The 13299-nt window shown below is 40.6% G+C and overlaps 1 protein-coding gene across 1 annotated transcript; it reads left to right on the top strand.

The window, feature by feature from the left end:
* The first annotated feature begins 8358 nt into the window (after nt 1-8358).
* Nucleotides 8359-10334, top strand: cd93 (CD93 molecule). Its single transcript, XM_083683564.1, has one exon. The coding sequence runs from the start codon at nt 8426-8428 to the stop codon at nt 10220-10222; it is 1797 nt and encodes a 598-aa protein (XP_083539690.1). The 5' UTR covers nt 8359-8425; the 3' UTR covers nt 10223-10334.
* The last annotated feature ends 2965 nt before the right edge of the window (nt 10335-13299 follow it).

Here is a 13299-nt window from a genome sequence, read left to right on the forward strand (position 1 = left end):
CCAAGTTCCCAAAGCCCTGGTGAGTCCACACCAGCACAGAGCATCGCTAGCCTACCAGCTCATCTGTCGGCCCCCCTTCTCTCCCCTGTTGCTGACGCCCGGTTAGCACTCCCTGACAAGTATGACGGCACACCTTCAAAGTGCAAGGGGTTTCTCCTCCAATGCTCCCTGTACTTTGCACACCAGATGCACCCACATCCAAAGCCTCCAAGGTAGCCACAGTCATCTCTCCTGACAGACCAGGCTCTAGAGTGGGCTACTGCTGCCTGGGAGAGAGGAGGGTCTGAGTTCAGCTCCTACAACGGTCTGGCTCAGTTTCGTTCTGTGTTTGATCATCTAGTGGCTGGAATGAGCCTGCGTTGCCCACCCTGTTCCAGAGGGGATTGTGTGAGGAGGTCCAGATGGAGCAAGCATGCAGGGATGAAAAATCTTTCCCTGGGTGCCCTCATCACCCTGGCCATCCACCTGGACAACCTTCTCAGAGAACGTCATCATCCTTCTCACCTCCTTCCTGCAGCCTCGACCAGTTCTATGGTGGTGCTAACTTCTACCTCTGTTTCATCCGGGGTTTCAGTTCTGTAGCGGATCCCCTCACAGCTCTCCTCAAAGGAGGCCCCTACAAGTTGGGATGGAACAGGGCTGCAGCTGCTGCCTTCTGCCGGCTGAAGGAGTACATCACCTCCGCTCCACTACTAAAACACCCAGATCTCTGGCGGTCAAGTTGGCATTGGAGGAGTGGAGACACTGGTTGGAGGGTGCCAAGGAACCATTCATTGTGCTGATGGACCACCGTAACCTGGAGTACATCTGGACGGCCAAACGTTTGAAACCCCGCACCTATGTCCCCATGGGGTAAGGGATTGGCTGTTGTCCTGGGCACAAGTCGCTAGCAACTGGAGTTCCAGGTATTTACGTATGTTTTTTGTATGAATTCATACGAATTAAGGATGAGGTCCTGTTTTGATTAAGTCATAGCATAGTCTTAACACCTGGCCATTTTTTAAGACATTTTAAAACCTTTTTAGCTGTGCTTTTACTAAGGGTGCTTTTTATTCTTTTAGTCTTTCAGTTCTTTTAGCACATCCTTTTATTACTTACATCCTTTTTAATACTTCAGCCACTTTTATGTTTTATTTTTGCATTAGTCTCTTTCAGTTGTTGTTCTTGCCATTTGTTTTATTTGTTTTTTTTCTTCTAGGCTACACAAATAATGTGTGATTTCATTTGATTTGTCATTACCGCCACCTGCTGTTGCACATTGGTGCAGAGTCAAAGCAAAATACAACTATTGTCACTGAGCCACATAATTATCTTTTCTTCCCCCTCTCTTCACAATTCTGTAAGTGTGTGGATGTATGAGGACAGTGAAAAGTGGAAAAAAAACTATTCTTAGTTTATAACAACTAAATACACGAGAGAGAGAAAAAAAAAAAAATGAACAAATGATTGAAGAGGGGGAAACAATGCCAAACCTGCTGGGGAGCACTGTTGATTATAGACAACCTTCTCTAAAACTTTGGATAAAAAGGGGAGTTTGGAAATGGGTCTATAATGTCCAAAACTGATGGGTCCAGACTTGGCTTTTTAAGAAGCAGTTGGACAAGAGAATGCTTAAAGTAAGGCGGTACTGAGCCAGTGGCCAGGCAGCTATTAATAATATCCAAAATGCTGGGGCAGACTGTTTCCATTTCTTCCTTTAGTAGTCTAGTAGGGACAATATCTAGGGGACAAGAGGAGAATTTCATGTGTGATACGATATCTGTTTCATCTGATACAGGAACAAATTGGTAACTCAGATGTATGGAGGAATGATTTGGTCTCTGATTTTAAAATGATTTCAAATGTTCTTAATCAAGAATTGCAATAAGTTTTCAAATTTTTTGGCACAATGGTTGGTGACCTTGTTTGATGGGGCATTTACAATTCTATTGATAGTACTAAACATCAGTAATGTGCTAAAGTCTAGTTGCTCTCGAGAGTCAGTCTGTTGTACCTGTTGAAGACTACAATAATCATATCTCTGATACTATATCCACTACAACTTTGTTTTTAATTTTTCGTATTAAATTTTTTGGGTAATAAAGACATAGTTAGGACATAGTATTTAATTTCTAATTAAGAACTCTTTGGACTACAAAAGAAAAAACCAACAGTGGTTAAAATCGTGAATGGGGGACAGTAGATCAGAAGTATTTCCTACCATACAAATGTGTCATTGTCGAAGGGAAGAGACCATATTCTCAGACAATATTAGCATTAACAGTAATTGGTAGGGAAATAAGTTATTTTGTGTCTCTATATTTTATAAGCTTACATTATTACTGTGACTATGAGGAGTCATTATCAAATTATCATTATGTGTATAGATAGAAGATAGAAAGCTAGTTTGTAACAATGAGGGTATAGACAAAAACACAGACTTTCCAATTGTTCAATTGTCATCAATACCATATGATATACTTGTGTTTTGATGTTTTGTGACACCTACCTGATGAAATTCTACATCATCTTGCTCACCTGTTATCTGCAGTGTTTCCTCATGTGCTGACAGCAATATGCTAGTATACATTGTTGAGCTGATATTTACTGCTATCTTTAAAGTCCTCTGACAACATCCATCTTATCATGTGAGCTCTTCTATTCAATCAAGCTGGTTGATTCATAAGTTGATACTGTAGTAAGGAGTGCCCATTCACTTACTGACATGACTGAAAAAGGGGATCCAGATCAAAGGTTTGGTTGAACATCACCACACCCTCGCCATCACAGGGTGAAGGCCACAGCCATAACCCACACCCTGGCCATCTGAAGAAGTGTCGGACCTGATCGTCACCTCAGTGGGAGAGTAGATGCTGTTGGAAGTGGTGTTAGAAGGCCAGCAGAGGGCACTCTTTCCTCTGGTTGAAGTTTTAGACAGAGGCTGTCTCCAAATGCTCATACTGCCCCCCCCTCCCATTTCCTCATAAAATATGCTCCATTGAATTGTGGGACTACAATCGGAAAGGGCTTCCTGAATAGTATGCAGTGAATTCATACTATATAGAAAGGCAAATCTAGTATGACATCCCTACATTTTATACATAAAACATACATACATTTCACATCCTGTAAAACTTTCTAATCTTGTATACTGAAAATGCAGTATGAGCATTTGGACATGGCCCACGTATGAGGGAGTGTTCTCCATCCAATGGGACATTAAAGGGGCAATCTGGGATTCTAACAATAACAAAGCAATCTCCCTTCCACTTTATTTGGTAATCAGCTGGAGAAGGAACAATCCGTTCAACAGTTATTGGAGTGCTTACCCTTGGGGTAGGACAGCCACAATTAGGGTGACTAAATCATTAGAGAACAACTCTTCCCCCTGTATAAGAATGTGTGTTATCTCCAACAGTGGAGGGTCTGGGTTGCTGTGTATTCAGCTCCCACACCCAGACCTACCACTGCTGAGTCAGATTCAGTACTATGTGCAAGCTATTAGTGTGTGTGTTTACTTGTATTACTTTCTCACAGCCTGCTTTACAAACGTCACTTCTCTTCTGACTTCCTCTGAGAGAGAGAGAGAGAGAGAGAGAGAGAGAGAGAGAGAGAGAGAGAGAGAGAGAGAGAGAGAGAGAGAGAGAGAGAGAGAGAGAGAGAGAGAGAGAGAGAGAGAGAGAGAGAGAGAGAGAGATGAGAGAGAGAGAGAGAGAGAGAGAGAGAGAGAGAGAGAGAGAGAGAGAGAGAGAGAGAGAGAGAGAGAGAGAGAGAGAGAGAGAGAGAGAGAGAGAGAGAGAAAGGGAACTTTCTGAAAGATAAAAGACTGTGGGAGAGGGATGCAGCTGGACACAGAGGATAACACCCTGTTCCTCTCTATTACTGTAGAGATTACTAAACTCACCAATACTTTGTTCTTTTTAATGATGTTCCAAACTGTTGATTTTGGCAACCCTAAGGTTATGGCTATGTTTTTGATTGTTTGTTTTTTTCCAGCCTAATAATGGCTTCCTTGACTTTCATTGGCACCTCTTTGTTCCCAACAGGACATGAATTCATACAAAAAGATAGACGATAGACTTTAATGAAAACACATTCACACTTCTAGACATTCCATTGCATGAGTTGATATTACTACACAATGGCGGCCATGTTGTCTCGATATACAGAATGTGCGCTATTGATTTCCTGGGCAAAACATGGAGCACTGCTGTACACTATATCGGCAAGCTTGTAAACCTTGAATTCCTAGGTCTAATTTGTTGCACATGTCAGGGGAACATATCCCTTCACCATAACCTGAAAGTGGTACAGGATGTTGCAATTGAGATTAAGCCATCAGCATTGCTGCATAGGTGCATCCAATTACATCTGAGTTAGACCAATGACATATTTTCGTTGTAAGTGGGTTCAGTCTAAGCTATCCAGGCAACACTGCCCTGGTAATAAACCAACACATTTATGGTAACACACATTCGTTTCAAACGGCTCTGTAATTGCAAACAAACACTGTTTGTCTACAAAACATGGTTAAACTATCATTTTGATTGTTTACCAGATAAAGTGGCACGGTCAATTCATTTATTGGAATTCCCTCCTATTAAGAAATTCTGTGTCCAATTCCATGTTTATGGGAATGATATGGAATTGAGGGTCTAGGTCTAAATACCTATGAGATCTCCCATGTTGCTGTTTATCTAGTTACAAGAGGAAGGGGAAATGTGAAATGTTAAGATTATCTTCAAATCAGATGTAAGCATTAAATGCACATGAACTGCACTTCCAAAAACTCAACTGTCATATACTGTTCTTGGTAGGACAAAATGGAAACTCATGCTGTATGTTATCTTCAGGTCACATTTTGGACATTTAGCACATGCCCTTATTCAAAGTGACTTACAACAAGGTCACCATAAATGCAGGATTAACACCCAAATAATATAGTTTGATATGTCTGGATTAGGTGTGTGTTTCCAATCTTATTGGACTGATTCCGATGAGCAAAATGTCATTGCTGTGTGATGTAAGACACATTCTGAACAGAGGGTTTCATTGGACTCTGCAGTGTGGTACTTGTCCGGCTGGAGGGGCGTGTTGCACCGTTTCCTGCAATTGAAGTTGTGGCGCTTCCTTTCTTTAAACAAACACAGGAAGTGATCTCTGCAACTACATTTATCTACATACCACAGGCAGTCAGAAACAATACACTGAACTCCACAAATGATCACGAGGGGCAGTGAGCTGTTGCCCCACGAATTACTTGCATATATTTATCTCCTCTTTAATGCAAAATTGGTGATATCACATAACATTACATAGACATAGTATAATCAAACTGTACACGCACAACCTGACTAATGCCAACCTCAATATGGCTTCCAGCCTCTCTCTCCGTCTTGCCGATCATTCTAGAAGTACCACTATTGTCCCCATTCATGGCTTTCATATCACCAGAAACTGTGCGCCGAATCCCAACTAAATTTTTAAATGTGTAATACATCAAATGACAGAGCAAGATCTAAGGTTTATTATAGTATTTCTTGATTTTGAAGCTTGTGTCAAAATGAAAGTATATACGGTTGAAAGACGTGTGACAACTAGCCCCTCTTAGGAGGTTGTCACAATGGTAAACATCACTTCTAATGATAAGGACACACATCTCAGTGAAAAATTAAAGGGGCAATCTGAGATTCAAACAACAACATCAACAAATCTTGTCAAGTCATCCCTCCCATCACAACTCTGGTAAGCCGTTTAGGAGAAATGTAAACACTCAAATTCATAGACAGAGCTTTAGCTGGACATGTGGAGTATCACATCCACTTTTACTCTTGTTCTATTGTTTAACTTATTGTTAAGGAGGAGGTAGGCGTGAATGTATCAGAGACTAGCATCCACAGAAGACTTCACCAGCAGAACTACTAGTTGGCAACAAAAACAGGATGGCCAGGTTATGGTTTGCTAAAAAGTAAAAGAGGTACTTTTTAACAAACTGTAACCTGACCATCCTTTTTGAGGATAACTAGACATTGACAGCTCTCTTATGCCTGCACAAATGATGTGACAGAACACACCTGACTAACCAGAAACACCAATTTTACAGCACTTTTGGTGCCTAGAAATAGGGGCACCAAATGTATTTATTTTTTTGTAATTTCTAAATGGTGAAACCAACTTGAAGAAAGAAAACATTCAATTAAAGCTGATAATCTCTACTTTAACCTCATAGTAATTGTTTGATTTCAAATTCAAACTGTTGGAGTATAGAGCTAAAAGAATACAAAATGCTTCCTCTTTCCCTTATCGAGGGCACTGTATTTAAGTTTGCGTTTTGGGGAAACGTGGTTACATAAAAAAAAAAAAAAACAGGGACATTTTATGTTTTATTCACTTTGAATCTGCACAGTACTTAAAGTAGATGTTATTTTTTTAATTTTCAGTTTGAATTGTTAAAAGTAATCATTGTTCATAGAGGTGTATGGTTTGTTAAACTTTGCTATCAAAGGTTTTGGTTTGGCATACATTTGAAATTGAAAAATCGAGTCGCATCATCATTCTGTTACCGTGGCATTGTCCCGCTTTCACCATTTGTTGTTATGAACCAACCACTGTGACTATAACTCCCCCTACACTATCAAGGAGTAGGCGATCAAACAAAAACATAAACAGGGTACCATAGAAATAGAATTATCTATATGTATATGCAGTGTACACAGCGCGTCAAAGTCTCCTTCCTGACGACCTTAGTGTGATGCCATGACCGCACACTAGAAGCGGAATGTTATAGCGTCAACTGACTGACAACACACTAATTACAGCAGAGCTATAGGTTTCTTCAGCGATGTGCGGAGCATTTATTAAATCATTTGGCTTGATCATCTTCATGAGTAATCTCGCTATGAAAATAGTGTAACGAACGGCGGGGCAAAGCAGCTTGCCTTAAGCGGGTATCGAACTCGCAACCTTCCGCTTACAAACCGGCCGCGCTAGCCACAACACCAAGAGAGTTAACTCCCTTGGCGGAGCTGCCAACGGGCCTTACACAGGGTCGTTACAATAGTAATCTTTTCAATCTTTGTTCATAGCATAAGAGCAACTAGTAGCAAAGCTAGTTGTTTAGCTCACCTCTATCTAATCTTGTTCTGTTTATGTTTTTATTGTTATTATGGAGCTAACTACAGCTATAGACGTGTGATTGTAATGGCTGATCCCTGATTTATGCTCATAAATAGAGCTGAGCTGAAGCTGGGAGCTGCTCAACAGCTCTTGACGCCCTTCTTGATGGTGTACGGTAGACCAATTGAAAACAAGCGTCGGTGAAAAGAGTCTGACGCTGACACTTGATGCTTCTAGTCCGTGGTAGACTTTAGACTTCTCCCTGTAGGAGAACCTTTTGAAGTACCCTTTCCATTCCATGCCCAAACCTTTTCCACAGAGAGTTCTAAATGGAACCCAAAAGGGTTATTTTACATGGACAGCTGAAAAACCGGTTTGGAACCTTTTTCCCCTAGAAAATGGAATTTCACAAGCATACTACAGTATAATAACAAGCATAATACACAGCACTTGATTGACACATCCGTAAGGGGTGTATTTCCTCACAGACTGTGGCTTTAAGGTCTCTCTCAGTGGGAATATTAGCCAAACAATAAATGTTAAGAGATTGACCAAGATCAAAAGTGTATCTCTTTTTCATTATTCAGCTAAACGGCTGAACGGCCATTTGTTTTGGTCTAAAGTTGAGAGATGTTGCTGTGGGAAATATGTGACCAATCTAAAAAATATTGATCAATCAATTATGCTGTGCTTTGAGAAAAAATCTGATAGGAAAATCTAAAGTGCAAAAGGACTATATTGTTAGTTTTTATATAGATAGATAGATAGATAGATAGATAGATAGATAGATAGATAGATAGGCCTATTGGATAATCCTACTTTTTTATTAGGATGGAATTTGTTTCTCCTGCACATTATTTAAATGTCAATTGGTGGGCCTACCGAATGAATGCTGTCATTAGACATCACAATTACTCAAATAGGTAAGAGAAAGATGAGATGACAAATTAATACACACAAATTCAATGATTCAGTAATTCAGTAATTCAATGATTGTTCCTCAAATATAAATAAATGATGTTATGACGTTGTAATGTAATAAACAACCCAACCAACGTCACGTTCTCGGGACGGAGACATCTGGAAAACAAGTCAAAACACTGACGGGTCGGGCTATTGTTTCTGTTCCCAGAACGGAACCAGTTTCTGGGGGAGACAAAAGAAACCTGCTGCTAAAGATTATTTCCGTCTTTAGTTTATCCACAAAACAGGATGCAGGAGCTTGAATGCTCGATTCAAATTCGCAACACTTGGCACCAAATAGGAAGCCTCACGCATAAGCCATTCGTTGCCAATAAGGTACGCATGGATAATATATGTATTTAAATCAATGATTTCAGTTGTTTTGGAGTATGTGGATATAATGTTGTTGATAATTCTACTGCATCTACCTATCTGGGGGTTAACTGGAGCCGACACTGGTGTAGCAGCAACTGTGTGTACATCTAATGCCTGCTTCACTTTGCACCTGGAGAAGGTTAGCTTTGAGGACGCTCGTATGAAATGTGAAGATAACGGAGGTTACTTGGCAACAACTAAGGACCAAAGTGAAGTGGCCGAGCTTCAATCAATTTTTTACCGGATCGATGGCAGACATCGTGATTTGGACCTAACATTTTGGATTGGATTGAAATTGCGTAAAGGGGACTGCATAATAAGTGGTATGACTCTCAGGGGTTTTAACTGGATATCTGGAAATGAACATTCTCAGTATTCAAATTGGGAGAAGGAGCCACGCAGCACTTGTACAGAGGAACGATGCGTTGTGATACATTACACTCCTTCAGATCGCAATGATTTAAAATGGACTGATGGATCTTGCAAAGATAATGCTTTTTACGCGTGCAAATTCTATATCAAGGGCATGTGTAAACCTCTGTTGTTGGCGGGACCAGGGGTGACGAGTTACACGCTCCCATTCTCTTTAAGTCCATTACATTTGGAAAATAAGATGCCTGCGTTACCATTTGGAACATATGCTAAGGTGTCATGCAATGACGAGACTTATCCGAAGTCATTTATCCGAGACTATCCTATCATAATTTGCAAATTAATAGACGGATTCTATGATTGGAATGTGCCCGGTCCGTTTTGCGTCTCAGAAAAGCAAAGCTGTGGCTCCGAAAACGGCGGATGTGATCATTTGTGTTTTGATGGCGACACAGGTGGTGTCCGTTGCGGATGCAAGGAGGGCTACGAGTTACGACATGACAGAGTGTCTTGTGCCATAAAGGACACGTGCCACGGTTCTCCATGCCAATACCAATGCATGCCCGAATCGTCAGGCTTCTCGTGCATATGTCCAACGGGCTTCCAGCTAGATAAAGACCACTTTAGTTGCATCGATATCGACGAATGTCAAAAGTATGCATGCGATGAACATTTTTGCATCAATACCCAAGGTAGTTACACGTGTAAATGCAAGGAAGGCTACACAAAGGTCGATGGCAAATGCCGCGATATTGACGAGTGCACTGAAAACAGATGTCCTCAAAGATGTCTCAACTCCCAAGGATCCTTCTCCTGTCATTGCATCGCCGGTTTCACAGTATCCGATGATGGTCACTTATGTATAGACATAGATGAATGCCTCAGTAATCGATGTGAGGTCACATGCACCAACACCCTAGGTAGTTTTAAGTGCTCTTGCCAACAAAACTTCCGATTACATCCCATAAACGGAATCACCTGCCTTCCAGATCCCACGGTTGCCTCAACTGCTGCGTCACAAAGTGATGACAAGGCCACCGAAAAGCACGGCGAGACGGTTGAGACCATAACAGTCTCTACCGTTGAATCACTTAACGAGTCTCAGTACACCAATGGACTACCTCCACATTCTAGAGGCATTACGCACGAGGAACCGTCCAGCAAAACCACGTTTGGAACGAATGCGCACGATGGCAAATCGTTGAACTCGTGGGTGTTGATTTGTGTTATTGGTTCAGTCGTCCCACTACTTATTCTAGTTGCAGTCACCTCGGGTATTGTGATCTTTCGATATGGTCGTTCAAAAAAGGACTCCAAGAAGAAATGCGCCACTGCTGACAGCTATTGTTGGGTGTCCTCTGGTTTGGAGACTCAGTTAGAAAAATTAGACGGGTCAAAAATTACGGGTGGTATATAATGACTCGACAAAGTAGGTACACATTGGCGCATTTATTACAATATCCTTATTTATGTTCTAGAATACTCTTTTCATATGGTCTATACAGCTGTGTGCGCGCGCGTGTGTGTGTGTGTGTGTGTGTGTTTGTAAAAAAAGGGAAAAAATAATGAATTGATAGGGATTCAGAAGGATAATGTCAAACTTGGCAAAGCATCAGGATCTCGGGACCCGTTCTAACACCCTTATAAGTATGAATTTGCTTAGTATGAAATAAAGAGGCTTCATTGAGCTTTCAGCTTTTTTTTAAAAGTTATATTCATTTAACTTTTAATGTATGATTCGTTTAAAGTGAACTGCTATACCATTATTTTCCATGAAATGTATGTCTGATTTCCTCAAATAGGCTTTGCATTTTCCATAACGGTAATATTTTCACGTCATTACCCCACAGACATTTGCACGGTCCAGACCCATTTCCTTCCTTCTGTTCTGGTTATCTTAATATCTCAAGGGTGTTTGTATGATTTTCACTTCCAAGACCGTGTGTGATCTAACTGACCAGTATTCGCGCTGATGTCAGTGAGAATGAGTCCGTTTATGTGTTTGATAATAGTTGCGTTACTGTCAACAGTCCAGGCGGAGCGCGTTGGCTCCTGCATATGCAACGAGAGTCATTGCAACTCTCTCACCCTCATCGCAGCCGACTTCCTGACATCGGAAAAAATGTGCCAGGAAAAGAACGGAGAATTGATGACGGTTCGAAGGAAAGCATCGGATAACATTATTGAAGATTTGCTTTTGGGTTTAAAGGGAGACTTCTGGATCGGACTGCGCCTACCAAATGAGCGATGTAGCAACATCACATCTAAATTAAGAGGCTACGAGTGGACCACTGGGTCTCAAATCACCAATTTCAGCAACTGGAAAGACAATGTTAATGTTTGCTCACCTCTGTGCGTATCGGTTTCAAATGATCGAAAGTGGACAGAAAGACAATGTCAGGACAAAACCCATGGCTTTTTTTGTGGGAACATTCCTAAAAGCACGTGTCAAACGCCACAAATTGGAGAACACGAATTCTCTCATCAAAGTAGTGTCATTAGTAGTGATGAAGGATGCTCAAGTGGTCCCTGTGAACATAAATGCACCGATGTGTCCGGGGGCTACAAATGTTCCTGTTTTGAACGCTTTAGGCCAAGCAGCGAAGATCCCCATTTGTGTAAGATGTATTGTTCATCGCAAGAATGCCCAGCATTGTGCGACCCAAATACCAAAGAATGCTATTGTCCGGTTGGCTTCATCAAGGATGGTAATATGTGCAGTGATATTAACGAATGCGAGATGTCCGGTACATATTGTGACCAAATTTGTGATAATTACTTTGGTAGTTACATTTGCTCATGTGGAACAGGGTATTCTCTTGGGCCTAATGGACATGAGTGTGTCAAACAAGATGCACATGAGAGTTTCACAACTCCTGCCATCAGTAATTTCGTAACACCAACTTTACACTACACAAGTAAGGTGTCCTCAGCAATAACGGCGAGATTTCTTTGGGTATGGATTTGTATCGCAGTGGCGGTATTAGTATTGATATTCGTAGTTAGGTATTGTGTCATTAAGCATCATAAGCAGAGTGTTAATGGTGTCGACAATACTGCCTGCTGAAAGGGACCAGGGAAGATAATTCTTTGAACGTCTATATCTTATTATATGCCTGTACATGTTCCTCTCTTCCTATCTCTGTTTCCTCTCTGTGCTGTTGTATAAATACATATAAATGAATAAATACAAATATAAGAACATTAAATAAAAGTTATTGTTTGAATATTCTAAATGAATATGATTTATATGTAAAGTAAGCATTTATATTTTCTTTAGCAGGAGTCGGATTACAATAAATGTCCCCATTGTTCTCTATTGAAAGTTGTCCAACCTGCACAGTGCATATTGAATGGTTATAGTTACTATTTAGTGTGTGATTATGAAATGAATGGTGGAATGAATTTTTCATTAGATGACAAATTATACTGTTTTGATGCACTGATTTACTTTTGTGACATGTATGACTATACGTTTTGAGAGTTGCAGTTTTTCAAAATAAATGTGGAGTTTTGGAAAACGTATAGTGATTTGGAGAACGGTTTTGAAAAGTTGAATACGTTTATAAGAAATGTGCTCAAGCAATCGAAAAAAAATATAATACCAAAAGTAAGCACTTCTCTATCCATATTCAGACCTCAGATCTAGTCGTTTGTTTAAGCGTCCCTGTCAAGTCACGCGGGGTTTCGCGAGGTGTGGCTCTGAAGTCTGATATGTCTTTATTATGCTAATTGCTGAGAAAAGCTGTAATACGTCTGGCGCGTCTAGTGGTATGTTGAAGAAGAGCATCGCAATGAAATATTCTGCATCAAGATAGGCTAACGCAAATATTATGCCAGGAATCTTGCAGGTGTAATAATTCACTGGAGTTGTTACATATTGCTTATTTTTGTCTACACTTCCGAAATGTACATACTGTATATCGTAAACATAGAGGCAATACATATACACAGCGCCATTATATAACATTTACAAATGAAGTCGGACATGAATGGTTCATTATTTATCATTTACATTTCCACCTGCAGTAAACAATGCCGCCAACAGGGACTGGTGATTTGAAAAATAGAGTCAAGATAAACGGCTGCAACCGACTGAAATAGGCCCAAGCACTTGTTACTGTAATTCAGAAAATGGATTGATCTATCTTTATCCTTTATTTAACCGGAGAAGTCACATTGAGATTTGTCATTTACAAGTGAGCCCTGGCCAAGAAGGCATCATACACAAACAGACACACAAATCACAACACAGCAAACAACATATATCTATGGGTATAGATGGTGCAGAGGAGTGATATTATCGGTAACCTCGTCCAGAGGCTATTGCGCCCAGCGCATATAAACCTGGAATAACAAGATTCAAAAAAGATTCAAAAGATTCAAGATAAAGTTAAGTAAAGTATTTGTTTTTATTTGATTTCAGCGAATCGCAGGCTGCGAAGCGTACCTCCGAATCAGAAAGTATATCTGGGCAAAAGTGTCTGGGAACGA

Source organism: Argentina silus (assembly GCF_951799395.1).
Source record: "Argentina silus genome assembly, chromosome: 13".
NCBI classification, from domain to species: Eukaryota; Metazoa; Chordata; class Actinopteri; order Argentiniformes; family Argentinidae; genus Argentina; species Argentina silus.

Coding starts and splice junctions, on each gene's coding strand:
- cd93 (XM_083683564.1), top strand. CDS start 8,426: ATGATTTCAGTTGTTTTGGAGTATGTGGATATAATGTTGTTGATAATT.